Consider the following 24,841-nt stretch of genomic DNA (forward strand, 5'->3'; position numbering starts at 1 on the left):
TGTTCAAATAAGTTTTGCACCTGTTGCTCTTCCTCCTCCCCTTCTGGTACCCCTATAATTCAGATGTTGGAACATTTAAAGATGTCCTGGAGGTTCCTAAGCCTCTCCTCATTTTTTGAATTCTCATTTATTCATTCTTTACTGATTGGATGTTTTTTCCTTCTGGTCCACACCATTGATTTGAGTCCCAGTTTCCTTCCCATCACTATTGGTTCCTTGTACATTTTCCTGTATTTGACTTAGCATAGCCTTCATTTTTTCATTTAATGTGTGACCAAATTCAACCAATTCTGTGAGCATCCTGATCACCTGTGCTTTGAACTGTGCACCTGATAGGTTGGCTACCTCTTCGTTGCTTAGTTGTATTTTTTCTGGAGCTTTGATTTGTTCTTTCATTTGGGCGATATTTTTTTTTTGTCTTGACATGCCTGTTTTGTAGTGAGGGGTGGAGCCTTGGGTGTTCACCTGGGCGGGGTAACCCATGTTGCTGGGTTGTGATGCTGTATGTGGGAAAGGGGTCTGAGAGGGAACAATGGTGCTTGCTTTGCTCTCTGCCAGATTTCAGTCACTTCCGCCCCCTTCCCACAAGCAAATTGAGCCCTTATGGCGCTGATTCCCATTGGGTGGGTTTGTGTACATTCTAAGACCCTTTGGGTCTCTCCAACAAACTCTCCTGTGAAGCTGAGAATTTCTCCTGATGGCACCTCAACCTCCACAGGTGTTTTCAATCAGTGTTTTGAGGCTTTAGTTCCCTGTGCTAGGACCCTGGATTTGTGGCTCGTCCTGCTCCCCAGTTTTGTCTGGTTTATCTGCATGCAAATATGGGACCCGCTGCTCCACCAGCCACTGCCTTGCTCATCCTGGTCTGCCAGCCACTGTTTTGCTGCGAGTCCTCTCTGCCCTGGCTGCCCTACTCCGCCCTTCCTACCATTCTGGATGAATGAGTCTTCTTTAACTCCTTGGTTGTCGAACTTCCATACAGTTAAATTTTCTGGCAGTTCTGGTTGTTTTTTGTTTCTAAATTTGTTGTTGTCCTTCTTTTGGTTGTACAAGGAGGCACAGTGTGTCTACCTACTCCTCCACCTTGGCCAGAAGTCCATACTCTTTAATTTTTACTAGTGTTCTTTTCTATCCTCTTATATTTTAAATGTTCCCTTTTATTTTAAGTTTTTTTTTTCATTTATTGATGAGAGAGAGAGAGAGAGATAAATTTGTTGTTCCACTTATTTATGCATTCATTGGTTGATTCTCATCTGTGCCCTGACTGGGTATTAAAACTCACAACTTTGGAGTATCAGGAACAATGCCACAACCAACTGAGTTGCCCGGCCAGGGCTATATGTTTCCTTCTTCTGAGTTACTTTTTATTTTATACCAAAAATTGTTAGTGAAAATTTCCAGGCTATTTTCTAATAGCTTAGAGATTTGACAAAATTAGATCCAAATACTCTTTGAATATCTGACTTCTGGTTAACCTGAGTCCCACATGAGTTTAGGGAGTTGGTATTTGGAATTTGGAAACCCTTGTACTCCTAATCTCCCACTTTCTTAATTGATATTACTTCTCTCATTTCATGTACATTCTCCCCAAATACCCTCCCCGCAAGACTCATAACACATCTTTGTTTTCCATGACCATTTGGGGAGTATTTGACTTTGGGAAGAGAAGCCTTTTTAGAAAGTCTGCTCCCTATTACTAAAATGAGTGGATAGATCCATGCAGCCTTCTTTGGGTTTTCTGCATACCTCCCTCCTCCACTGCTACTGGTAGAGGGTAAAACTGGTGATCCTGTAATCTGGAACTAAAATTCAGAATGTTTTCTTCTGCCCTGGCTGGTGTGGCTCAGTGGATTGAGCGCCAGCCTATGAACCAAAAGGTTACTAGTTCAATTCCCAGTTAGGGCACATTCCTGGGTTGTGGGCCAGGTCCTCAACTGGAGGCACCTGAGAGGCAACCACATATTGATGTTTCTCTCCCTCTCTTTCTTCTCTGAAAATAAATAAATAAAATCTTTTAAGAAATGCTTTTCCCCCCAAAAATCTGTGTTGTAAATGGTGTTTAGGTATCTTTATGTAATAGTATGTATTATATATGCTATATATTATAATTGTATACATATATAATATACATTCATATATGTATATAATATACAATAGTATTTTGCTCTATGTTAAATTTTGTGTCTTGGAGTTAAAATACCAACACCATGCTTTTGAAATATAACCATTAAGATAAAAGCAATGCAAAGTGTGATGATCTTTCTATTTATTCTGTATGATACATTGCAAAAATTAGACACAAATTCCTCTCATCCCTGTACATGTTTGTAATTCTTCTCATTAAGAGGTAGGGCCTATTTCTCTATCCTTTGATTTTAGACTTGGCCATGTGACTTGCTTTGACCAATAAAATATTCCAAAAATGACTTTAGCAGAGGCTTGAAAAGTGCTTGCATGTTGGGATTTGCCCTTTCTTGAGTCTGCCTCTTTCTTGAAGCTGGAAATCCTTCCACCACCATGTGACTAACTAGTGACACATGACATAAGATCAACTAGCCTGCCAAATGGCTGACGTACTAGTAAAGCCATCCTAGACCACTCAGCCCCAAATGGTCTAACTTAGACCAGCAGAATTCAGAACTGTGAAAAATAAGAAATGGTTGTTGTTTTAATAGGGTTTGGGGTGTTTTATTATGCAGGGATAAGTGATACATCTTCTTTATAAAAATTTCTTGTAATAAGCTGTTCAGGAAACTATGTAAAAGCTATAACAAAAATTAATGTTTAAAAATTCCAACCACAAAATTCTTCTCTTTTTTTTCTGGAAACAAAGCAAATATTGTCCAACTAAACCCAGCCTAAATTAGGTGCCAAATTAACTAAAGTCTGTAATAGGGACCACCTATGTTTACTCCAGAAGTTATAGAGATACTCCTTTTAGCATTGTCCATAGTTAAGACTTCTGTATCTTTCAAATGTTTCAGGGTATGGCTGTTGTGATAAGTTAGTGTTTATCAAAAGGTGTGTTTGAATCCAGCTATATTTAACAAACTCTAGACCATCTATATAAGACTTACTCCTGGCTTAGGGATCTTCTCGAATTCCTTTATTATGAGTTTTTTTTCTTCCATTAAGCTGCAAAAAAATTAAGAGAGAGATTTGACAAAGTGCAAAAGAGTTAGCTATATCTGCAGTAATAACTTTCTCTTCTCTTCTCCCCCTATACTTCCCATCTTGTTTTCCAGACCCAGTGTTCATTCTGTATATTGGCTTCGGTGACTCCCACAAGCCTGTTTAGGTGCTTCCTTCCAGTACTCCCACAGCACTGTGTACACACACCCATTAGAGCAGTTACCCATCACATAAAACCATTTGGGAACATGACCTCCACTTTAGACTGGTTCCTTCAAGACAGGCTCTGGGCCTTTTCTGCTTTATATTATTTGCAATGAACTAATGTCTTCCAGGCTTACTGCAACAGGTTCCACTGGTTCCTTCAAATAAGTGTATCCTGAATTCCAGCGCTTATCTAGTAAGCACTGAATTTTTCAGAGCTTTGAATTCTTACGCCTCTGCTTTTAGAGCTTGCAATTGATTTGACTTCCAAGCTATTGATCCTATGCCTTACCCATCCTGCCACCAGGGGGCGGTAGTGTGCTGCCATCTTCCCGTTGCAAAGGAAACCTTGGTGTCCTTGAGTTTCAAAATGGTGACAAGAAGCTCTCATACAAGTCAAGACTTAATCTTTTCTTTAAATAAATATGAAATAATTTTCCTTCAAACAAATATAAAATGGCTATATCTTTAGGGCAGTTTTAACGAATTATATTTCTATTGTTCATTTTTCTCTTTTTTTAAAATTTAGGAACAATGACTTTTTCCCTTTAAATGCTGTATGACTTTATAGAGAAATACAGTTGACCCTTGAACAAGAAGGGTTTGAACTGTGTGGGTCCACTAGTATGCAGATTTTCTCAATAAATACTGCAAATTATTTTTCTCTTCCTTATGATTTTGTTAATAACATTTTCTTTTCCCCAGCTTACTTCATTGTAAGAATTATATAGTTTCTATATAATATACATATATATGTGTAAAATGTACAGCATGTGTGTTCATTGACTGTTTATGTTATCTATTGGTAAGGTTTTTGGTCAATCATAGGTTATTAGTGGTTAAGTTCGGGGGGAGTCAAAAGTTATACACAGAGTTTTGACTGTGTGGCAGCCTGTGCCCCTAGTTTCCCCCCATACTGTTTGAGTCGACTGTGTACCACTCATAATTCCATCCCATCATACCAGTTAATCATTTTTATTTTTTTAACACCTTTAATATTACTTTCAGCTCTTTCTAACAAATCTAATAGATCTAATAAAGGCATAACATTTAGACCTTTCATATCTAAATATTAAAGATATTTAATATCTTCATACTATAGTATTTTAATTAATATATTCATATTATTGTCCTTTTAGTACCTTTTAATAAAATTATATTAAAACTGTATATATGATTGAATCCATTTTGCCCAAAATGTAATTAAAATATTTTCCCAATTGCACAACAGATTTCATAATTGATAACTAAATAGCTAGTTTCAAAGTTTTCTAATGGGTAGATATACCATACATAATTGAATAATCCTGGATATCACCTATCTTTTAATAAACCGATTATATGCCAGGTACATGTATCATTTCTAAACTTCATGCCCAGACTGGTGTGGCTCAGTTGTTTTGGCACTGTCCTGCAAAGCAAAAGGTCATGGGTTGGATTCCCAGTCAGGGTACATGCCTAGGTTGTGGGTTTGGTACCTGGTTGGGGCACGTGTGAGTGGCAACCGGTTGATGTTCCTCCCTCACACTGATGTTTCCCTCTCTTTCTCCCTCCCTTCCCCCATCTCTAAAAGTAAATAAATAAATAAATAAAATTTTAAAAAGCCTTGAGAATCTTGCTAAGTAAGTATTATTTTCACTGTACAAATGGAGAAACTGAGGAGTTAAGCACACAGTCCAAGCTGAACTGACATTCAAACCCATTGCTATGAGGCTCCAGAGGGCTTTTCAGTGTCAGGCTGCGCCTGGAACACATTATAATTATCTTAACATTCTATTATATTTTAGAATTTAGATTGCTTTCAATTTTTCACTTTTATAAATAATAAGCATCTTTATGCATAATGTCTTTTTCTCCTTTTGGATTCTCATTTTTGCATAACATTATGGGGATTAACACATTTTTTGTGTGTGCCTCTTGTTATATATTAACTCTTAACCTTTTAAACTGACATTAAAATTGAAATCTCTCTGATATTTTCAGCTTTCCTGACTAAGGGGTGCTTAATGTCAAAGCTCCTCAGAACTCATTTTTTCTTTGCAGAAAGAAAGCCCTAACTAAAACCTAACCTTGTGGGTGAACAGACAATGCAGGAGAACCTGTACGCTGCCATGTGCAAGAGGCATTATTCACCCTCCGGAGTAACACCAGCCTGATGGTGGAAGTTGCAAGAAGGTAAGTTTCTAAACCAATGCAAGCAATAACCATCTAAAAGTCAGGCTGTCCCAAGCAAGGATGGCTGCTGTGGGAGGCGATCCTGTCACTGGAGCTGTTGAAGGATAGACTGAGTGGCCACCAGAGCAGACTAAGGTGATTGTCACATGTAGTCAGTCTGAGAAACACTTTTGGGATCAACTGTTCTCAAAATCTGATGTGAATCAGGACTACATAGGAAATTTGTAAAAAATTCAAATACCACCAGCTTAGGTGGGAAGGTTTATTAATAAATCAGAATCATTAGGGTTAGATCTGCCTTTTAAACAAAGCATCTTAGGTATTTCTCTTTCATGAGGACTACACAAAACTTATTCTGTTCTTGGTTGTCACAGGGCAGGCAGGAGAAATTTTTTTTTAAGGTCAGAAAGTAAAGTCTGTTCCAGCTGAGTTTTTCCCTACTGCTAATCCTGATGACCTGTATCCCCCTCTGTCATATTCCAGCAATTCCTGTAATTCCAGATGCATTGCTAAAATAATTCCTGGTCCCTTCTTACTGGATCTGTTTTTGGTTCCAACTTTGCAGTCACTACTGGACTAAGAATGGAAAATAATTACTATATTCTGGGTGAGCACCAATAGGGATGCCAGGGACCAGCTTGGAGAGTAGTCACTAAGGCCAGGACCATGTCGGGACAGCCTGCACACATGCAGCATGAGTGTCTCCACTCTCTACATCTACTCCAAAGACACACAGCACTGACAGTGTTCTTATTTCACCAGCTGATTGACACTTGCCAGAATGCATCAGATTTAGCATGATAGACTCAATTTATTTGCTTTCTAAATCTTAGGAATTACTAGAAAACACAGGATTTTTTTTTTAAGTAAAGTGAAGGTAAGGAAAAGGTTGAAAAGAATATTGGAAAATCTTTTCAGGGAAATTTCCCAGAAATATAATGGCTTCTATTTTGTTTTAAAAATAAATTACAGGGGCTGCGAGGCTGAGGAGAAAATACTGCGAGGTAGCCATGGCTGTGGTTGGAGAGGATAAGCCAGCAGTGGAAGAGAAAATACTACAAACTGGCTGATGGGTGGTAAAGATGATGTCTTAATTTTTGTGACAAGTGTCTGTAGGATTTGTAATAGAAATGAGGGCTAAAGATTTGAGGAATATTTTTCTTTTGAAAATAGTCGAAGTTTTGGGAAGGAAGATGACAATCATTTTTGATAGCTCTGGATTTATCAAAAGGGCAACTTCAATATTCATGTAATTTTCTTCCTTGGTCTTACATGATGGTAACATTAATTCAGCTTTAGTCATTACAAAGCTTTTTTTTTTTTTTTGCTATTCTCAGTTAAGTTTTATAAACTGTTATGCAGGATGGCTGGCTGTGGTGAAACTGGTCACTCAGTAAATATGCTTCCCATGAACAGGAAAGCAAATGAGTCCTATTCTAATACTGCACCTTCTCTAACTGTCCTTGAGTGTGCTATTGGTCTGCAAACATGTTTACCTAGTCTGCCTTGTAAACATGCTTTTTGCTCTCTGTGTGTAAAGGGAGCTTCATGGCTTGGAAGGCAATGAGCCCTCTGTTGACAAGAAGTTCCTGAGGATTTCCTTGATAAGCCAACCTTATTGTCACCAGAAGAACACAAGGCAGCAAGTAGAGGAAATGGTGAATATGCATAATATTATGAAGGGAGAAATGGGTGGTGGCAGTGTCATGAACACACCAGTAGAGAGCTGGAAAATGCTTTTTGCAAAGGTAAGAAGAGCACTAGAATGTTAACTGTATGTTGCTGATCTTGAAAATATGGTTCAATATAGGTGAAATGAACATGGACATCACACAAAGATTAAACAGGATATAGTAGATATATCTAAGAAGGGAGTAGCTGGACTTAGGCTGGACTGTGAGGCTAATACTGTAAACCTAGCAAGAGAGAGCTCTGATGAAGGAGTGGACAGAATGTCAGCACAGAGCGGAGCCTCTGGCATTCCATTCAGCCTCTGCTATCTTCTGTAAGGCCCCTGACGTCAGTAGATGGTCAGTAAAGAAGCCCTGCAACATCATCTGCTGATGCAAACACCTCTTTGGAAGACTCTTTTGCTCATTTACAACTCAGTGGAGACAGCCTGGCTGAAAGGAGTCATGAGGAGAAGGAGAATATTGTGAATTACCATCTTCAGGCAGGGTACCAGCACTAGACACCTCCACTGAAGAAACTGAATCAGATGCCAGTAGTGACGTTGAGGGCACATCAGCACTTGTTGCACAGCACTCCTTGACCCAACAAAGACGTGTGGTTCCTAATGCAAACCAGACAGTATCTGATCAATCAGATCGATCAGGAACTGATGGCTCACTAGCAGGGGGTAGAACAGTGAGTACCACTGTCAGATCTAAAGGGCCTGATGGACAGGGCACTGTAGCTAAAGTTTAAATTAGAAAAGCATCTTCAGCTCCATGTTCAACATTAAAATGGTTATCTGTGAGTTTCTGCCCACATAACATTATATTCATCCCTAGTGGTATTTTTTGCGGGGAAGGAGGAGTGGAAAGGGGTTTAAGAAAGATAGATCTATATATAATGTCTAACGTGTCTTTGTTGAGAAATTTATTTAATATAAGGAACCTGAGTGTTAATAGTTGAGAGTTATTTAGTAATCACCAAGTTTTCTCAAGGTCTGTTTAGTTTACAGTTTTAAAAAATTTCTTCAACTCTTTTGGCCAGTGTATATGTATTATCTGCGCATTAATGGCCCCATCTGACTCTTACTTCTGCATGGATTGACATAAAACCGTTATTAAAAGTTGGCACCTATGAGATGCCTGTTATCAGTATTAATAGGAAGCTTAATGTGAGAATACATGGGAAGTAGGAATGTTATAATAGACAAAAATGATTTAAATTGAGTAAAGTTACTGAAATGGAAATGTAAGGAAAATACCTAATAACATAATGTTTCATAATCTTGTTTGTAACACATTTCATGGTGTTCCCACAGACTTTGCTGTCTAGCCCATGTAGTTTGAAGTTTCTGTTGATCTGTGATTTTCTTTTTGATTACAAAATTTATAATTTAATAAATACTAAAATTTACTAATAATAAATAAATTATAAGCAGTATTTATTTACTTCCTTATTTGTAATGAATTTATCTAACTTAAGTAGGTTATTATTATTTTGAAATGTGTATTTATGAAGCAGTCATAAATAAATATTAATCTCCAAACCAAAGCTACATATTATAACAGTTTAATTATTAACTGAGGATATAAGTATACCTACCATTTTATTAAAGAATTTATATTATGTGAAAACATGAGAAAGTCAACCAAATTATAGAGTAAAATCCTTTGTCTGTAGTATGTTTGAATAATATATTATTCTTAGTTTTTGCCAGTAATTCAAAAGTTCCTACAGATGTTGGGGTGGAGAAGTGCTAGTTATTTGGGCTTCTATTATTTAGAGCCTGAATACAATGAAGACTTGTGGTGCTGATGTAAAAATATATAATTTGTATATTTGGATGAATAGTCTCTCACTGGCTTAGTTTCTTTATTTTTATGTGGGGATGGAAATATCTACTTTTTTCCTGGGAAAAGTATTGAGTAAATTTGTTTCAGTACCATGTAATACTAAATATATGAAGCCAATGAAATATGCAGCCTATTATTTTTTCCTGATATTTCTTTTGGTATCACCATTATTTTTATGCAGATATGTTTGTTACTTCTTCAGCTGTTAATATTTGAGGATGGAAAGGAGACTGCTCAAGCTAAAGTATCATGCATTACAAGTCCAAAAAGAATACACACTAGACATTTTTGCAAATGTGCATTCTGAATGCTCTTGTCCACTGTTGGTCAGTATTCACAGTCCCCTCCATATCCCAAGTAACTCAATAAACAATTTGCCTGTCTATACCTAAAAGGCAAGAGTTCTGGTTTCTCCTCCACCCACCCTTGGCAGGAATACTTGGAAACTTTAAACAATTTAAATATCAACTGACTTATGTTCTTACCCTTTCATGGAAATGTCAAGCATTCATATTTTCAATACTAATGAACAAACAGCAATTGTTTTAATTTCATTATTTTCTCAACTGAAAGAGTGCTTACAGAGAACAGAAATAGCTAGGCTTTCTTTTTATAGATCTCACTGGTGAGTCTCAAACAATTTAGACTGAAAGACAAAAAAAGAACTCCTGTTTTTTCTTCCTGAATATGATTCTCCTGATTAAGCAAGCTTTCTTCATCCCCCCCGCCCCAGCAGAAAAAATAAGCCGCAAAGAGAAGATTCAAAACCCAGGACTTACAAAGTCCTCAGGAGGTCACTCAAGTCATCTGCTTGTCCATCAGTAGGACTGAATTACATTCCCTTGGTCAGAAATCTGCCTATTCTTTTTTCTTTTAAATTGCTGTTCAATTACAGTTGCCCCAATTCTTTCCCTGTTGCTCTCCCCTGCCGCCCAAGTCAGTCTCCACCCTGTCGTCTGTTACAGTGGGTCCTTTATACATGTTCCCTGATTAAACTCTTCCCTTTCTTTCCCTCATTTCCCCCCTGCTCCTCTGGTCACTGTCAGTTTGTTCCTTATTTCCATGTCTCTGGTTCTATTTTGCTCATTTGTTTTGTTCATTAGGTTCCACATCTAGGTAAGATCATATGGTATTTGTCTTTCACTGCCTGGCTTATATCACTTGGCTTAATACTCTGTAGTTCCATCCATGCTGTCATGAAGCATAGGAGTTCCTTCTTTCTTCCTGCTGCATAGTATTCCATTGTGTAAATGTACCATAGTCTTTTGATGCACTCATTTACTGATGGGCATCTGGGCTATTTCTAAGACTTGGCTACTGTAAATAATGGTGCTATGAACATTGGGGTGAATATGCTCTTTTGAATTGGTATTTCAGGATTCTTTGAGTATAATCCCAACAGTAGGATCACTGGATCAAAGGCAGTTCCATCTTTAGTTTTCTGAGGAAATTCCATACTGTTTTCCACAGTAGCTGCACCAGTCTGAATTGCCACCAACAGTGCACCAAGATTCCCTTTTCCCTACATCTTCACCAGCACCTGTTGTTTGTTGACTTGTCAATAATGGCCATTCTGACTGGTGTGAAATGATATCTCATTGTGGTTTTAATGTATCTCTGATGGCTAGCAATGTTGAGTATCCTTTCATATGTCTATGGGCTCTCTGTATGTCCTCCTTGCAGTGTCTGTTCAGGTCCTTTGCCCATTTTTTAATTGGATTGTTTGTTTTCCTGGTTTGAGTCAGATGAGTTCTTTATATATTTTGGAGATCAAACTCTTGTACAAGGTATCATTGGCAAATATGCTTTCCCGCATGGCTGGTTCTCTCTTCATTTTAACGCTGTTTTCTTTTGCCATGCAAAAGCTTTTTATTTTGATGAGATCCCATTTGTTTATTCTTTCCTTTATGCCCCTTGCTCTACGGGACAGGTCAGTGAAAATATTGCTGTGTGGAATATCTGAGATTTTCCTGCTTATGTTCTCCTCTAGGACTTCAATCATGTCACAACTTATATTTAAGTCTTATACATCTTGAATTTATTTTTGTGTATGGTGTAAGTTGGTGGTCTAGTTTCATTTGTTTTTTGCATGTAGCTGTCCAGATCTCCCAACACCATTTATTGAAGAGGCTATGTTCACTCCATTTTATGCTCCTGCTCCTTTTGTTGAATATTAATTGACCATAGAGACATGTGTTTATTTCTGGGCTCTCTGTTCTGTTCCATTGATCCTTACTGTTCTTAGGTCAGTACCAGACTGTTTTGATTACAGTGGCCTTGTAATATAATTTGATATCAGGTATTATGATCCCTTTTATTTTGTTCTTCTTTCTCAAAATTGCTGAGGCTATTTGGAGTCATTTATGGTTTCATATAAATTTTTGAAGTGTTTGTTCTATGTCTGTGAAATATATCATTGGTATTTTAATAGGGATTGTGTTGAATCTATACATTGCTTTGGGAAGTATGGAAATTTTAATGACATTAATTGTTCCGAACTATGAACACAGTGTTTGTTTCCATTTATTTGTGTCTTCCTTAACTTTTTTTCTTCAGTGTTGTGTAGTTTTCTGAGTACATGTCTTTTACCTCCATGGTTAAGTTTATTCCTAGGTACTTTACTTTTCTTGTTGCTACAGTAAATGGGATCCTTTTCCTAGTTTCTGTTTCTGATATTTTATAGTTGGTGTACAAAAATGTCCTTGACTTCTGAATGTTGACTTTGTATCCTGCTGATTTACTAAATTCACTTGTTAGGTCAAGTAGTTTTTTGGTGGAGTCTCTAGGTTTTCTATGTACACTATCATGTCATCTGTAAACAATGACAGTTTTGTTTCCTCCTTTTCAATCTGGATGCCTTTAATTTCTTTTTCTTGTGTGGTCACTCTGGCTAGAACTTGCAGTACTATGTTGAGTAGAAGTGGTGAAAGCAGATATCCTGATCTTGTTCCTGATCTTAGGGGGAAGGTTTTTAGTTTTTTCCTGTTGAGAATGATGTTGGCTGTAGGTTTATCATATATATGGCCTTTATTATGTTGAGGTATGCTCCCTCTATTCCTACTTTGCTGAGTGTTTTTATCATAAATGGGTGCTGTATTTCATCAAATGCTTTTTCTGCATCTATTGATATGATCATGTGATTTTTGACTTTAATTTTGTTTATGTGGTGTATTATGTTTATTGGTTTGTGAATATTGTGCTGTCTTTCCATCCCTACTCTTAAAGATCATCAGAGAAAGTTCTGCCACCTTAAATGGCAATGATTCTAGGAGAGATGGTTTGGCTTTCTCTCCAGCACCCAGGCATAGTAAACAGCACATCGCAGTACAAAACCTGGGTTACACTCATTTTGAAATTTATGTAAATAGTGTCAACTGCAGAAGAAACTCTCCCACTGACTTTCTCTTTACAGGAGGAATGTAAGTAAAAATTTTGGAAATAACATTCGTCATCTAGCAGTACTTTCTGCTTTAGTTCACTGAGTGACATATTGTAGATTTGAATAAGTAAGTGTGTCTTCCAAAAGGATGTAATTTTCTTCCTTAATCTTAAGGACTAGTTCAGTAATAGAAGAATAAAGTTGACTATGTGGTCTGAGTTCTAATATTAGAATAGAGTGAGCCAGGTATGACCCTAAGCTCACTAGGCTTGTTTGGAATGGACATGTAGGGCACTCACCATGCAGACCTGTGTAGTGGTACTACAAAAAGGATGAGGGACCACCCTGTCAGGGCCACACAGAGGGCCAGAGTGTGTACCAAATCTTTGTTCTGCAGAGTGTATTCTTTGGCTGCGACTCCCAATGCTCATGGCTTTCCTGACCCACAGAAAACACAGCAGCAAACTCTTTCCCTTTTTCTGAGTGTGTCTCCTTGTCATCTGAGCTTGTTTCTTCAAGTTGTGTAACCTTATTGTTCAGTGGCTGTTGTTCTAGAGAATCAAGGAAAGAAATAGGCCTGTAGTCATTTAAACATAGCTATGTCATACTCATTGTACCTAGAATGCCTAATATAGTCTAATTTTTAAAATTTTGTTTATATGGAAACTGCTTGGCTCTTGTATGTCTTTAGTGTGCTTGCGACAATCGTGTACTTACCTATTCAATCTGTACTGATTATGATACTCTCTTTCCTTTGCCGCATTATATTCATTTTGATACTTGAGAAGCTGTTCTCTCATTTTGGAGACCTCAGTGGAGAATGCTTCTGGAAAATTATCAGCTTGCTGCAGGTGAAACTGCTGCTGTTGTATTTGCTCAGTGAAACGTTTGGCATTCTGGAGCAGTTGGACCTCTGATTCCTGTGTGCTATGTTCCACAAGAACAGAGATTCACATAATGAGTATACACAGGGCCTGTTTCCTCCCTGAGAGGAGGTGGACAAAGTGGTTAGGGTTTCAGTCAGAACACAAATGGTAATTTAGCCACATGGACTTGAAATATAGTGTCAGCAGAAGAGAATTTAATGACTCCTATAATGTGGCTGCTATGGAAAACTCATTCAGTTTCAGTTCAACATTTCCAGTCTGTATCTGCCCTGCTACAGCCCCAGCACCACCAGTGAAAAGTCTACTTCCTAATGCCTTTCCCACCCACCAGGCAGTGGCAGTGGAAGAGAGTGGTGGGTGCTTGTAATGACAGAAGTGAGAACTAAAAGGTCAAGAGGAGTTAGGATGTGGAGAGCAGAAGAAGAATAATAGTTTTGCAACAGAACTGGGAAGTAGGAAGAAATAACACTATACCCTTGGTCCTGCATTGCTATCTGTCACTGGGGCTGAGAGAACTGAGCTGTGGGCCAGCAAGGAGGAAGCCAAGCCAGCAGCACCCTGCAAAGCTCTGCAGGGCTCTCCAAAGGGTGAGAAGTGTTGCAATATTCCTTGTATCTGCAAAGAGGTTCAGAGGGATGCCCAAAGAACTGTATGGAGTTTTCTCTCAGTTAAGCAGTGTGATGTGTGTTGGAAAAGACTACCCCAGACTTTCCATCTGAATCCTCTAAGTTCTTAGGTCTTGAGAACTATGTGTGCACACTGGCAGTCAGGACTAATTGTGGGAAATGGTTCTCCATTAGGGATGAAGGTGAGGATTTATTTTGGGGATGGGGAGGAGGAGGAGGTGGAGGAGGAGGGGCCAAAGCTGAGGACTTTGGAGTGTAGTTAGGAGCCTCAATGGAACTGAGTAAGTATGGGGTGGGGAGAAAGTAAAGGGTGCATACAGATGTAGCTCTGTTCTCCTAGTTGTTCACTCTTGCTCCCATACTCAATGTAGCCAAATGACTGAACAAGAAAAAAAGTAGGGATAACAGTTGGAGACTGGGGGAAAGAATGGCTGGGGAATGGCAGGATGGAGTTTCTATCCATTGCTGTCTCTCCTTGGCTTTTGATGGAGAAATCATGCAAGGCTATGAATTAGGAGGTGGGGAAAAGGAAGAAAGAAGCTTAGGAGTAGTGAGGAACAGAGACAGAACAGGATTTTTCCTTCTCTCTTCACACATCTTTCCCCTTCGTTCCCAATGGCTGATAGCAGGAGCTTAGGAAACCTTGTTGAATTATTCTGTGGAAGCCTCTTCTTCTGACATGCCACTGACTGGGACTGGGCTAAGGTGAGCAGACTGGGGTACGACAAAGAGGTGAGAAGTAAAGACCAAAATCTTGGCAGATGTAGGCTGGGGTTGTCATAGGACCTATACCTTTGAGTGATGAAGAGAGGTGGGGAGAAGTACCCTATAGGAGTGCCCTGTAGCAGATGATGTCAGTGTCCCACCAAAGTCCTCTTGGCCCACTCTCATATATATCAGCAGCACTTGTGTGTTTCTCTCTGAGAGCTTCTCTGGCCATAGGAGCTTGCTTGGCTTTTCAAGGGGCAAGCCAGATATGCCAGGAACTCATCTCCCTAGAAGCAATCCTTAATCAAAGAGGGAAAGATAAATACTGCAGTTTCCTCACCCATCAGTGGGAAAATTCTGACATGTGTTCTACACAGTCACACACAGTGTCCTCAGCGAGACTGAGCCCCAGTTGCCTATAGTGTTAACCCCAAGAGTAACACATCCTCAGCTGGATTACTCCCATTCCAGTCTCACTTCCCCACTCTCTCACGATAATTTCTGTATTACTTCTCAAACTACTTGAGCTCAAATCCTTGCCTCAGGGTCTGTTTGGAGGGGGAATACAAAACACAATAGGTCTCATCACAGGTGAGAAATATGAATATGATTGAAGATGTCTCCACATCAGTAAACAACATACCTTCTAACAGTGTCATGCAGCAAGGTGTACTTGGCTTTTAGTTCTGCCACTCTGGTGCCAGCAAGTTTTCCCATAGCATGTAACTAGCAAAGAGAGCACAAGATTACTATTAGCCATCACCTGCTTTATGCTTTAAGCAGAGATAACACAGATGTGTGGATTAGCTTATAAAATCTTTCAGCTAAACATGAGAGAGGAAACTGGATGTTTGGAGAAAGTATTTCTAGGTCTATAGTGCCTCCAGTAAGCTGTGTCCCTGGGCAAGTTGATTTCCTCTCCAAATGAAGACTGGTTTCTTTATCTCTAAATTGAGGGAATGACTGAATTAAATTCCTCCAATTCTAAAAACCATATTTCTAGGTTTAGCAAACAACCTGAATAGTATAGATTACTAGCATGGCTATTTGTATGTTGAGAGAGCCAATAATTATTGAGCATCTATTATGAGCAAATGTTCTACACCAGTTATTTTTTCTAAAAAATGTTTTGTGAAGTAGGTATTATATCCATTTTAAACTAAAGTTTAGAAAAGATAAATAAATTGGTCAAAGTTACAGAGTTAGTTAAAGGCAGAATCAGGAATGAAACCTAAGTGGTTCAGCTTCAAAAATTCATGTATACTCACTTGTATAATGAAGATTCTGCCTCTGTTGTCAAAGGAACTTGAAATTTATCTGGTACATAAAGCAATATTATTTATTCTTTTTTCATTTCTGATTAAAGAACTTTTGGTTCACTCTCTTAGTTAGGTGATAAGTAGTTAATAGACATCATAACACAACATCAAACACTAAAATATTACCATAATTTAGTGAGCATTTTGTAGTAGGCTTGCCTTCAACTGACATAGTATCAAAAAATCGAAGAAAAGGTTTGTGTTTTTCAATGCCATGTTGTTCTTACCTCCAAAATATTTCTTGCATCTATACACTTTCTTCTCCCTCCCTGATCCCACTAGTCTGAGTGGGTGGCCACAATCTGTTAGGTGGGCTGCTACGAAACCTCCACTGTCCTCCCCTCCCCATCATTGTTTTCAGTTAGGCCCCTGTCCATCTACTTTTCATGGAGATCTTTTAAAAAAATCAAACAAGGTCTGGATGATCAAAACTCTTCAAGTGGAATAGAATTCAAGATCTTTATAATGATTCTTAAGATCCTGCATGACTCTGCCACCCGTCCAACCTCTTTCTCCACACCCTCCTCAGGCTCACAGTTCTCCAACCATAGAGCTGCTTTTTACTTCCATAAATGCATGACTCTCTTTCCTATCCAAGGGCTTCTGCATTGGCCAGTCCTCACTTTACCCAGACTTCACTCCAACTCTTTCTTCATACCTCAGCTTAAATATCAATCCATAAGACCACCTTCTCTGACTTCTAAATTTTAGATGTTCACATACATCACCCGCCCCCCAAAGAACTCTTTTTTATATTAAAATATGCAGTGACAAATGTATGTGATTTTTAGAAAACATTACTCCCCAACTAATAAATAAACACCAAGAGGAAAAGGCTCAGGTTAACTTGCTCTTCACTCCATCAGCAGCAATGGAACTGCAAGGTGCAATGCACCTGCTTGACAAATGTTTGCCAAGGGAGCAAATGAATGAATGTGAATGATAACATGCAAAGGTCTGAGTCTATACAGTGGGGTTTCATGGTGTCTCTACCCAAATCAGAGTAGAAAACCATTGTTTACTGCACCATAAAGCCATTACTTCTTTGTGATAGTGTTTGGGATCTTTCACGAGCTCCCTACAAGCTGGTGCCAGGCACTGGCTCCAATCCCCACAATCTTGTTTTTAGTATATGGGTGAAATATGCTGAACAGGATTTTTAAAACCTTGGAGGTGGTTCCGTACTCAATATATGAAATATTTTTAAGTGCATTAGTATGTCACCTTAAATATAATTTATATGTAACTTTTAAAATGTTGAGCTCCTGTTGGAAGTTTGACCTAAAGTTATATTTTATAGGTATTTAATTAAACACATTTAGTTTGGTTCTGCAGTTTTCTTTCTGTATTTTTCAGCCAATATAAAATTTATTTCAGGTCTCAAATATTTTCATTGGTTCCTGAAATGGGGGTACATCATAAGCACTATGTCTTTAAAGTCTAATATGTTAAAACAAATAAAGCTTTGCATATGTGTACTCTTAAAGAAGAAAAGTTACTGGGAAAAGGTTATGAAAAGGCAAGTGTAGGAGTGTGTGTTTATGCATGTGTGTGTGTACTTTAAAGACCACGTGGGGCCAGCCTTGTAACTAGCTACAGGATATAAGCTATTGGGTAAAATAATTATGGAATTATGTGTTTAAAAATGCATACATATTAGGTTTGTTTTGAAGATGAAAAACCATTATCTCCTACCTGCTGCCCTACATGATGGAAACAGAAGTGAATGTGACATACGTCCTGCCCTAAGGTAGCTCACGGGCTGAGGAGATACACACAAAAGAAAAGACAGAACACTTAAACGACACTCAGTAGTTTTATTGTTAGTAAATAACTATATTGGGCATTTTATAATTTTCTTCAAATTTTAAGTTAAGTAAAAGTATGTATAAGTTATGTATGAGTATGAATACTTATACATAAGTAAAAGTACAAACTGCAGACCACTTCCAGGGGTAGAGCTTCTGGAATGGTGGTGTGAAGAGCTTAATAAATCCTCTTCCTCCAAAAAACATTGATTAAACTGGTCAAAATGATCTAAGACAACCATTTCTGGAAATTGACCTAAGGATGTGCAAGGAATTGGGCAGCATTTATTCATCAAATGCACTGAAACTCAATAGGAACAGTGGAAGACCGTGGCATTGAACCATGAGTTGTATCCATCACACTTAGCTCCATGTTGTGGAAAAACTGTTCTGGGCAGCTTTGGCAGTCAGTGAAGAACCCATGTGCCTTACCTTCCTATTGCTGAAGATCTATTCAGGTGAGTGGGTCAACCCCAGAAAACTGCTACACTCATCCTCTCCTGCCCCTAGCTCTGTGTTGTGAAAGAGCTTTACCAAATGGGTAGATGAAACTGTTCAATAGTGCCCATTCCCACACCCCAAGCTGCTGTTCTATAGGGAGACTCTGAGTGAGACAACCCAAGAAGATCAGAGTCCCCTATCTCCCCAACTCCTGTTGATCAAAGTGGGGCTGAGCAAGCTGTGAAGACTTGCAGCTCTGCCTAAGTATGCTCACTTTTTAGAACAGAGTATAAAAATCCATGCCCTGATGCACTGTCAGAAACCACAGATATCATAAAGGTTAGTTAGTAGGAAGAGGAGGCTAATAGCTTAGTGATACCATGAGGCAGACAAGCAGAAGTTTAATGGAGAAATTGGGGTCCAAGACAGCTGAAGAGGGCCCTGCTCTCACCATTGTTGCTACTGGTGGTCCAGAAGGTTATGGAACGCTCTAGGCAGTGACCAGGCAGGAGTGACCAAAGAGAGGGAGCTTCCAAAGTATCAGTCCCTGAGCTAAAGGCCAGGCAGATAGGTAGACTCCCTGAAAAGTGGTCCCAGGCTGCATACAGACTCAGCAGAAAAGGATGAAAACATTACTGGCTCAGGAGACTTAAGTACAATCTCTGACAAATCAGTGGCTGACACTAAGCTATGATGACACAAAGACAGTCTCCAGGAAGCTGACTTAAAAATAAAAAACAAGGAAGGAGTATCTAAGCAGAGATGTCAGAAGCTGAACACTATGGGAGAATACACTTCACAGAATTAGTCACTAAACGAATTAACATATGAACAACCATAGCAACACAAAATAGCAACAAAAAGCCTAGGGAGGACCCATAATTGCTACAACACAGCATTTAAAATGTCCTATTTTCAACAAAAATTATGAGACATGAAGAAATAGAGGGGAAAAGGCAGAAACTGCTTTGGGGGTACAGATGTTGTACCTAATAAAGAGTTCATGCAACTATAATAAATATGTACAAAGTATGAAAGGAAACCATATTTAAAGAATTAAAAGAGAGTATAATGACAACCCATCAAATAGAGACCATCAATAAAGTATCTAGGAGGATGAGAACTAAGATATCAAAATGATGTTCTTTGGATAGTAAGAATGCATAGCTTTTATATTTTTATTTTTGCTTATCTGTATTTTCTCATTTTCTATAACACATATTTAGTGCTTTTAATGATACAAGTCTATGGAATATGCTTGAAAAATACTGGGCTTGAAAAAAATAGGGATTTGCAGCAGAATTTCAAACAGGAGAGAACTGTGATCAGGTCCTACTGGCAGACACAGCCAGATCCTCACTAAGACTTAGTGAAAACTCAGCTACATGTTCCCTGAGTTGAATCTCCTCTCAAATGTCAGTGAAGCCTGTTGAGAGGTGGGCCAAGGATGCTTGTTAGCAAGTTTTCTGACCACAGGAAAAGCAGGAGGATGGAGAGGTTTCCTTTCCTGTTAGCTGTTTCCATCACTCCAGTCCTTTGGTGCCTAAGAAACTGGGAAGAAAGCTTGGCAGGGCAAACATCTGATAGGTCTTTATAGTTTCCACATAAATTGGAAAAGGTTAAGTCATGGGTATTGAGGAAGAACATTGATAAGCTATCTTTTATTTGACTTATTATTCTAAAAATAACCTCTCAAAAAAGAAGACTAAACTGTGAAGAATGGATTTTACCCTCCTTAAAAATAAAAATCATAATTTGGAAGTTAATATTTGTAAAACATTGATATTTCTGTGAAATTGTAAATTGTTTCTTTAAGAAGATCCACCTCTGGTTAGGAACTTCAGACACAATTCTGTAGGTGAAATGTTTCATGTGTGAGCATAACATGGAAAAAAGAATTGCATTTTTCACACAGCATGATACAATGAGTACCAAGTTTGTCATGTTTTAAAAATGCACAATGTAAGAAATAGAGCATAAAGAACAATCTTACATTGTCAAAGAATATACACAGTGAATACACAGTGAAAGGTTAGATATAATGTCATAAGTTCCTAAATGTGATTTCACAATAGATACTTGTGTTACTGAATTGCCTTGTTGCTAATTGAGACTGGAAGGAAACATTTACTCTAAAGCTAAAAGTTTAATAAGAGTTCATGATTCATAGATGACATGTAATAATATGGAAAACATTTCAAAAATTGAAGTTCTAGGACATTCCAAGGAAAGTAAAAGCTCAGTAAGAGCTTATACCAAGGGAACTTATCTGGAAGGGGGTCAGTCAGCATAAGGAGACAATTACTGTTTTCATGTCAGTGTCTTTAAAGTGGCCATGAATACTCTATTCTTGTTGCCCCCTTTGACATCAGCTACTGGTTTGGCTTCATTTTGAGAAATAGTTGCCATGTTTTGGGAGATGGCATAAACTTGAAACCCCTTCTATTCTCATCTCCCTCACCCTCACTCTTTCACTGCTGGAAATATACAACCTAGTTATTTGAAGCAGTTTCCAAATACAACTGATCTCTCAACAATAATTTGTCATTCCTTTTGTCTGACTTTTCCCAGTAGCAGTCATATGAAGCTTTCATTTCCTTCATACCTAACTCATTCACCAAACAAATATAGGCCACTTAAATTGAACCTCCACATCAACAGATCTATTTATCTACACTCATACCTACCCTTTACTTCTTTCTCCAAATCTCAAAAACGAAGTCTTTCTCTCCTTCTGGTTAGGACCAACTCATCCACCCGTGCTCTCAAATACATACTCTTCTACCTCTTTCTAGACATGAAATCATCAGTTATGCCTTCTCTCCTTTGTAACCTCTACTTCTGACTCTTTGCTGGCTCACCATATAGTAGTCAAGTATATTACAAGTGGATTTGTTTTGAATTCCAGCTCTGCTACTTTTAACTATGTAACTTGGAGTAATATTGACTCAACCTGTGCCTCAGTTTCTTCAGTTGTAAAAGAGACAAAAATAGCCCCATTTCATTGGATTGCGGTGAAGACCAAGTGACTCAGTATATGTAAGGTATCTAGTATAGTATCTAGTACACAGGTAAGGGCTTAATCAATGTCATTTATTACTATTATTATTATTATCCCCAACCTACAAATTTTCTCATTTAAAAAAAAAGGACAAAATCCACCTTGGATGCTATGCTCCCATCTAGTCATCCATTTCTTTATCTCCTTCACTTTCTTTTTTAAAAAAATACTGGTGCTTCCTCATCTCCTTCTACTTGCAACTTGTCTGAATATTTTGAATAAAAACATAATAACACACACAATATACAAACTGAACAAGAATCTTAACAACTTCACACTTTTCAATTAAGAATACACTTTAATTAACATTTAATACTTCACAACACAAACCTCCATTTCCTCCCTATAATTCTTCAAATACTGATGAAAGTTTAAGAATGAAAATAAACAGAAATAAATAATATAATGGGAATTTGAAACAAGAAATGTGGTTAACAAGGTTTCAAAGATAATTTTTGAATAATGTTTAGGAAGAATAATTTGATTGAATTTATAAAAATTTAAGAAATACAATCACCTGAATGAATTTGATGAACTGATAATTTCATTTAATCATACTTTTCTCACTTTAAAGAAAGAATTTTTAAGAGAATATATTTGAGTGGAAATCCTTATAATATTGCCCTTATAATCTTACAGCAATGTTAAGATCTTTTTTCCTGAAAGTTTCACATGAATTTAATAAAAAGAGCACACAAACAGAGATGCTTAAAAAGATTTCCTTGAAGAACAATAAACTTCTGATTTCCTGCACTCTAAATGCACTTTTCTACAGAACAAGAATTTCTGTTACATTTGTAATTTCATTTAACACATTTATTTATAAATAAATACTCCTTACACAGGCACAACACCCACAGGGATACAGGCTGCTGGAAATTTAGTGAAAACATCCCAAGAAACTCAAGGCTTCCAGCTTCCTTAGGTAACTTGAGTTTTCATCTTCCTAAATAATGCTTCCTGTGGAACCATGTTGGTCCTCACTGGTTTGAGTCCTAGTTTCCTTCCCATCACCCCATCACTATTGGTTCCATGTATATTTTTCTTTATTTCACTTAGTGTAGCCTTCATTTTTTCATATAATTTGCAATGATATTCAACCAATTCTGTGAGCATCCTGATCACCAATGCTTTGAACTGTGCTTCTGATAGGTTGGCGATCTCTTCATCGCTTAGTTGTAATTGTTCTGGATCTTTAATCTGTTCTTCCGTTTGGGCCTTTTTTTTTTTTGTCTTGAGGCGCCTGTTACCTAGTGAAGGGCAGAACCTTAGGTGTTCACCAGGGCAGGGCAACCCACATCGCTGGGTTGTGAGGCTGTATGTGGGGAGGGGTCCGAAAGGGAACAATGGTACTTGATCCTCTCTCTTTTGGATTTCAGTCCTGTCTGCTGCTTCCCCCAAGCAAACTAAGCCCTTGTGGTGCTGATTCCCAGGTGGGTGGGCTTGTGTACATTCTAGGACCCTGTGGGTCTCTCCAAAAAACTCTCCTGTGAGGCTGGGAGTTTCTCCTGCTTCCTCAACCCCCACAGGTGTTTTCAATTGGTGTTTTGAGGCTTTATTTCCACACACTGGGGCCCTAGGCTGCATGGTCTGTCTAGCTCCCCAGTTTCACCTGGTTTATCTGTGCACGAATGTGTGACCACCCTGCCAGCCAGCCGCCTTGCATGCCTCACTGAGTCTATCCGTTGCTACCCTGTGTGCCCGGAGTCTGCAAGTTACTGTTGTTTTTTGCTGCGACCCCTCTCCACCCAGCCACCTAACTCTGCCCTTCCTACCGGTCTAGATGAATGTGTCTCTTTTAACTCCTTGGTTGTCGGACTTCCATACAGTTCAGTTTTCTGTCAGTTCTGGTTGTTTTTTCATTTCTAAAGTTTTGTTGTCCTTCTTTTGGTTGTGTGAGGAGTCACAGTGTGTCTACCTACCCCTCCATCTTGGCTGGAAGTCCCATCTCCTTCACTTTCATTTCAGCTTTTCTCAAAAAGAGTACTCTCTGCTCTGTATCTCCACTCCCTTGCGTTCCAGTTACTCAACAGTCCATAGTGACCAGACTACCAGTACATCACCAAATTGGTAAACTGACAAATGACTTCCTCATATCTCTGGCTGATTTTGATATATTTTTCTTTATCATTGTTTTTCAGTTATTTGTTTATGATATATTGTGTGTGGTTTCCTTGGCTTTAAATTTGCTCTAAGCTTTGGATCTGTGGGTCTATAGGTTTTCTCTTTTTTTAAAAAATATTTTATTTATTTTATTTTTAGAGAGGGAAGGGAAAGAGATAGAGAGAGAGAGAGAGAAACATCAATGTGTGGTTGCTGGGGGTTATGGTCTGCAACCCAGGCATGTACCCTGGCTGAGAATTGAGCCTGTGATGCTTTGGTTCACAGCTCATGCTCAATCCACTGAGCTATGCCAGCCAGGGTGGGTTTATAGGTTTTCAACAAATTTGGAAACTTTGTGTTATTTCTTTAAATATTTTCCTGTCCCTCTCTCCTTTCCTTCTATAACTCTACTTACTCATATGTTTGGCCACACAGTGTCCACAGATCACTGATGATCTGTTCATTTTTATCCTTTAGTCCTTTTTCTTTGTTTGATTTTGGATAGTTTCTATTGTCATATCAGAAAGCCCACTAATCTCTTTTTCTTTAGTGTCTAATCTGTTGTTAATCCCATCCAATAATTTTTTCATCTCAGCTACTGTACTTTTCACCTTTGGAAGTTTGATCTGGGTCTTTTTTATAATTTCCACTTCTCTCATTAATCTCATGCTTTCCTTCACCTTTTCCCCAACATTCAAAATATGTATAATAGCTGTTCTAGTGTCTTTGTCTACTAATTCTATTTCTGTGTCTCCTCTATGAATTTATTTTTCTCCTCATTATATTGTCAAATGTTTCTGCTTCTTTGCATGCCTCATATTTTTTATTAGATGCCAGACATTGTGAATTTTGCACTGTTAAGAGAAAAAATTTTTTGGTGTTCCCTTAAATATTTTTGGGTTTTGTAAGTCAGTTAAGTTACTGATAATTTAACAAACTGTTGGAAACAATTTGGTTCTTTCAAGCTTGCTTTCAACTTATCTGCCCATACTCTGAAATATATACTATTCTTTTAAATATATAATCTTTTGTCTATGGCTAATTTGGCCTCATTACCAAGTCAATACCCTTCTCTTCAGGTTTGTAGGCCCATGCTTAATCCACTGAGCCACACCAGCCAGGGATGAATACCCTTCTATTCAGAGACCATGTATTAGTGGGTCTTTCTATTCTGGTTGATGGGAACATGAGCTATTCTTGGCCCTGTGTGAGCTCCAGGTATTATTCCACACCCTCCTTTCTGGGAGTTCTTTTCCCAGCTTCAGCAGTATCCTTGAAAGTGTGTACTGATCAGTACTCTTCTGCAGATGTCTGGAGCACTCTCTCTCTGAAACTCTCTCCTCTCCTGATCTATGTACTTTGCCACCTTGGAATCCCTGTACCGCATACTCTGTCTCCTCAAATTAGCAAGACCTGGCTCTGTGTTCCCCTCTCTGTCATACCACTGGAAATTCTCTAAATAGTAAGCTGG

General features: G+C 38.3%; 1 protein-coding gene and 1 pseudogene across 1 annotated transcript in view; one reads left to right on the plus strand and one right to left on the minus strand.

The window, feature by feature from the left end:
- CCDC146 (coiled-coil domain containing 146) overlaps window positions 1-24,841 on the minus strand; it is a 117,977-nt gene that overhangs the window by 35,847 nt on the left and 57,289 nt on the right. The window contains exons 2-4 of the mRNA XM_045828309.1: window positions 15,282-15,364; window positions 13,135-13,344; window positions 3,078-3,135 (exon numbers count right to left, since the gene is read on the minus strand). Of these exons, the coding sequence (XP_045684265.1) occupies window positions 3,078-3,135; window positions 13,135-13,344; window positions 15,282-15,364 (351 nt within the window). The remainder of the gene's footprint in view (window positions 1-3,077; window positions 3,136-13,134; window positions 13,345-15,281; window positions 15,365-24,841) is intronic.
- On the plus strand, window positions 6,875-7,938 carry LOC123811815 (annotated as a pseudogene).

Source organism: Phyllostomus hastatus, unplaced genomic scaffold (assembly GCF_019186645.2).
Source record: "Phyllostomus hastatus isolate PE091 unplaced genomic scaffold, TTU_PhHast_1.1 phas_scaffold_78, whole genome shotgun sequence".
In the NCBI taxonomy this organism is placed as follows: Eukaryota; Metazoa; Chordata; class Mammalia; order Chiroptera; family Phyllostomidae; genus Phyllostomus; species Phyllostomus hastatus.